Source organism: Callithrix jacchus, chromosome 15 (assembly GCF_049354715.1).
Source record: "Callithrix jacchus isolate 240 chromosome 15, calJac240_pri, whole genome shotgun sequence".
NCBI lineage: Eukaryota > Metazoa > Chordata > Mammalia > Primates > Cebidae > Callithrix > Callithrix jacchus.
The window spans coordinates 27,610,259-27,614,964 of record NC_133516.1 but is presented as its reverse complement, the minus strand read 5'-3'; the positions used below and the strand labels follow the sequence as shown (position 1 = coordinate 27,614,964).

Genomic DNA, 4,706 nt, shown 5'->3' with positions numbered 1-4,706 from the left:
ACTCTGTGCTGGGAAAGTACGCAGGTAACACACAGCCCACTTTGAACTAGGAATTACACTTACATGGTGTAAGATACAAAAAGAACCAAGGGGATCTGAGAAAGAAAAGCAAAGGACAGAAGAGCCCTAAAGGTAAAAGCTGGAGGAGCAGGGAGATGGGGAAGGGAGGGATCTCTGAGCCACTTTCTTTCCCTAGTAAGTAAAACAAGGTCTCCAAAGGGAGGTCAAACTTTTCTCCTTGAGAGCACCAGAACGAACAGACCCTGTGCAGTTCAAAGAGCCGTAGCCTGTGCGATCTCAGGAAGTTAGCACAAGATCAAGCTCCAGCAGGTATCAGAGCAACTGAGGCCACAAGGCCTCTGTACCTGCCTCACTCCCCTGCCTCCTCCACACCAGGGATTTCAGCTTACTCTGGCTCTCTCTTTCTCCAAAGGGTAGGAAAGAATTAAGATACCGTACCTAGTAGTTTTAACTTACAAAACAGTATTTATTAACCCAGTTTTCCTCTTCTTGCCATAATATATAAGCATGACATAGATGGCCTGATACATCAGCATGGAGTTGGTAGAAAGCCCCTCCAGTCACTGCTTCTTGACTTACATGACTGGCTTTTGTTAGGCAACAGGACAGTAACTGCAGCCTGGTTTTAAGTACAAAGCAGACCAACTGCAGGATCTCCAGCATCTGCCAAGGCTCACTGGGGTGGGCCTGGGAGCCAGAATCCAAAGCACTGTACAGATGATCAAAACGCTGCTGGCAGAATACTGTTGTGGCTGCAGCTCTCCTTAAAGAGCCAGAGCTGTCCACCTTTAGGCCTACTCCGTCAGACACCTGCTTCTCTTGGAAGGCCTGGCATCTCCCCTTGGCTGATGGTCAGAAGGCAGCACACCTGGGTTGTCCTCGGACACAGTCCCACATGCCAACCCAAGGCTGGGCCACCATCGTGATCTTTCCAGCTGGTCCATCCAGCCAAGTGGTGCTACTGCTGCTTGTGTGGAAGGGGCTTCCAGGTGGGCGGGAGCTTCCTGTGGATCAGAGTGAGTCCGCAGAGGATGAGGAACACTCCTCCCCACCACAAGACCTCCTGGCACTCTCCATACAGCACATAGCCCAGAAAGGCCTGCAGGACAAAGACAGCTGTGAGGGACTCAACTTCAGCAGGTGGGCACAACCTCATTCTCCTTGGACTGACTTCCTTCTAAAAAGGCCAGGAGGAAAGGTCAGGAGCCAGAAGCTCAGCTGTCACCTTCATCAAGTCACTCTATTCAGTCTCACCTGTAGGAATGGAGAGGCCACCTTACTCACTGCACTGGACCTCAGCAAAGTACACAAGAAAGACCCAGCAGAGGCCAGGAGGTAGAAGACACAGCTGGTACCTGGTGTTTCTTTCTCTCTCAACTCAAGACTGACTAGGCTCAGCTCCATCGTGTTAACCTCAGACTACAGAGGGAAGAAAGGTCTCCGGGAATCCCAGCCCTCTAAATCTCATGGGGGCCTGAGTGCACAGAACCCTAGGAGGCTGCACAGTGACTTCAGGATGAGGGCTCCACCGTGAAGGCACAGCAAGCAAGTAGTTTTTACTGCCAGGCTTCACTCATATCTAACTTGGGAATTCCTCTATGATTAGAATTAGATTTGCTCCATGAACAGAGCATGAATCCAGGGGTCAAGCCAGAGCCCAACCTCTGCTTCAGTTCCTGTCCTTTCTTCTGTCTGGGAAAGGAGGGGTTCCCCAAGGACAATTCACCTAGAACCCAGATTCAGGACAAGAGCATCACACCCTCAGGCTACTCACCGAGCTGAGGATATTTGAAAAAGTCACTGTGACCGATGCAATGGCTGAAGACATGGAGAAACTGAGGCCCCGGCTAAAGAAGGTCCACATCAGAGAATTGGTGCTCGCCATCACAATAATGCCTAAGACGCATAAACCAATGCTCACCTGTAGGAGAAAGTGTCACTGCAGCCACACCCACCCTGGCCTGGGTAGTAACCTGCAGACCCCCTCACAGCACACCCAGGGCTGTGGCTGCTGGCAGCCAGGCTTCTACTGAGATTCCACTACAGTTCAGAGAACCTCAGAGCTTTCCTGCAGATCCATCTTACAAATAATACAAACTCAGAGAAGACACTCATTTGGCCACCTTGGTGACCGTGTGATCTAGGAAGAAGTAAAATGCCAATCCAAAGCCAGGATTTTCTACTGAACACCAGCCCCTTATTGGACCCACAATGACCAGTTCTTGAAGATCAGTCACAGAGGGCCAAGTAGCTCTTACTTAGTAAGTAGTGTAAGTCAGGGGTAGAGTTCTTACTTCTTGAGATCAGGGAAAGCAGGACTTAGTGATGTCTGCTCCCTGTTCTCACCCCCACAATTCTATACAAGTTGCAACCCACTAAGGCTGACCCCCTGGGCATTCTTGAGGCCCCGTGCTAAGTGTTTAAGCATTCTCATTTACTCTTTAACTTCACTTTACAGATAAAGAGCCAGGGGCATGAAGTAACTTTCCAAAACTGCTACAGTGGTGAGAGTCACCAGGCTTCAAAACCAGGCAGTGTAGCTCCATGCTCATAACCAGGACACTGGGGGAAACACCACCTCAGACTATTTAATAATCCCAACATCCCTTGGAGAACTTACAGATTTTTTCTTTCCTTTTTTGAAAGGAGAAAGTCTCGAGAAGAGAGGATCTTTAGAAGCCTCCTACACAAAGGATATACAGCCCCCCTTGTTTGGTGGTGAGTTAGAAACCCACCTGGAAACAAGGTGGGGGGGATGTAGGGGGAACCTAAATATCATACTTATTACTTGTAATGGTTTCTCAGCAGCTGAACACAGTGTCTTGAGAAAAATGTGCTTTCTTGTAACTTACACCAGGGGTGTCCAATCTTTTGGCTTCCCTGGGCCACACTGGAAGAACTGTCTTGGGTCACACATAAGATACAGTAAACTAATGATATCTGATGAACTAAAAAAAAAAAAAAAAACCACAAAAATCTCATGTTTTAAGAAAGTTTACAAATTTGTGTTGGGCGGCGGGATGGACAAGCTTGTCTTATACAAAGCACTATATGGGGCAGTGGCAACCTGCTTATATAAAGGGTTATGAGGCCTGGTTCATGACAACAAACTTCACGGCCCAAACAAGAGTTATTCATTTTACTTTTGACCACTTACCCCAGGAACTATACCCAATGGGATACTAACCTCAAGCATGGCAGCTCCCACTGGATTAGCCCTAAATAGGCTTAACCCTAAATAATCAGTGACCACTGTCCATGGCAGAGGCTAACCCTGGGCTGCAGATGCCATGAAACCCCTCTAGCAAGCAGAGGCTGGTCTATAACACAGGACGGCTGGGGCAGAGATACACCTTAGCAGACGCCAGGAGGCAAGTTTAGGAGTTCTCAGCCTCAGGAAAACATCCAGACCGTCTATCAGTATCCCCTTACGCCTACAGTATCCCCAACTCCCAATATTCCTGGTAGTGGGGCAGACTGGTCATCAGGTCACAACACCCGTTAATTACGAAGTAAAAGGATGGGCAAACATGCTTCTCACCTTAACTGTCACGTGGAAAGAAATGCTCAGGCACAGGGGACTTAAAATGAGAGATAGAGGGTGAATGTAGGAGGTGTAGGTCTTCCCCAGACCGAACTAGCCCAATCGGAGAAAAGGTTTTAGGTGCCTGGTAAGGGAAGGGGCCTCAGTCCCCGACGTCTCTTACCGCCTACACTGGACGAGGGTTTGGCGTGATTAGAGGCGAAACACACTATCCCACCCTAGCAGACCGCAGGGTCAGCCCCGGCCGGACAGACAGGCGAGCGTGCGGCGGCGCCCAGCGCCCACCCCACCCCACCCCGGGAGCCACGCGGGCCTCGCAGCGCCCCTCCTCCGCCCAGCCCCGCACTGCCCGCCCGCCCGCAGCAGCAGCAGCAGCAGCGCCCGGGGCTCGACCTCGCTGCGGAAGGCCAGCTTGGCGGAGGCGGCGGCCAGGGCCCCGAACGCGCCGGCGCACAGGCAGTTGAATACGCCCCAGAAGCGGCGCCGCATCGCGCCCGCCTGGAGGTGCGGAGAGAATTCCGCGGGGTTGTCGGGGTAGGCGGCCGAGGACACCGCGCTGCCCGGGGGCCGCGGCCTCTCGCCCATGGTGCTTGCTGCAACCGTGCCTGGCGCCCACCGCCCGGTAGGCCAAGCGCGCGCCGCAATTGGACGGCAGCCTCACGTGACGCGGCGCTCCAGTGACGCAGCGCTCCAGTGACGCAGCGCTCCCGCAGGCCCCTTGGGAATCGCCCCCTGGCGCCTCGGGGGGGACAGCCCAGGGGGCGTGGCAGGGCCCCTGGGCGGTTGCGGCCTCCTGCCTAACCTGTAGTAGGTTTGTGCTCGCGGGGGACTTTGGGACCGAGGCCTGAGGCCGAGCCGGGTACTGTGGACGCTGTGGTAGAAGGTAAACTTCTCACTGCTTAGCCTTCTCCATCCCAGCCCCCCGTGCCCCGGGCCCCCTGGCCCCTGGCTCCGGGTGAAACTTGTTAAAAATGCGAAACCGGCCCCGCCCTGGCCCACCGAGTCTATGCACATAGACGATCAGGCTGCCTCCTCTCCACCCTCCAGCTTGAGGACCGCCGGACAGAGGGATGCCTCGGCAGGGGGCGCTGGGGACCTTCAGACCCAGAAAGACGCCAGAGCCCCAGATGGGGACACGCGC

General features: G+C 53.4%; 1 protein-coding gene across 1 annotated transcript; it reads right to left on the bottom strand.

The window, feature by feature from the left end:
• Positions 1-466: 466 nt before the first annotated feature.
• Positions 467-4,205, bottom strand: TMEM42 (transmembrane protein 42). The gene is made up of 3 exons (XM_002758267.6): positions 3,959-4,205; positions 1,796-1,942; positions 467-1,120 (listed from the first exon to the last, which is right to left on the bottom strand). The coding sequence occupies exons 1-3, from the start codon at positions 4,148-4,150 to the stop codon at positions 980-982; spliced, it is 480 nt and encodes a 159-aa protein (XP_002758313.1). The 5' UTR covers positions 4,151-4,205; the 3' UTR covers positions 467-979.
• Positions 4,206-4,706: the final 501 nt, after the last annotated feature.

What these genes read in the sequence shown, in the direction of transcription:
- TMEM42 (XM_002758267.6), bottom strand. Translation starts at nt 4,150, where the DNA reads ATGGGCGAGAGGCCGCGGCCCCCGGGCAGCGCGGTGTCCTCGGCCGCC. An exon ending in AGCTGGCCTTCCGCAGCGAG is followed by an intron (nt 1,943 to 3,958) that starts GTCGAGCCCCGG and finishes TTTCTCCTACAG; the next exon opens with GTGAGCATTGGTTTATGCGT. An exon ending in TTTCAAATATCCTCAGCTCG is followed by an intron (nt 1,121 to 1,795) that starts GTGAGTAGCCTG and finishes TTTGTCCTGCAG; the next exon opens with GCCTTTCTGGGCTATGTGCT.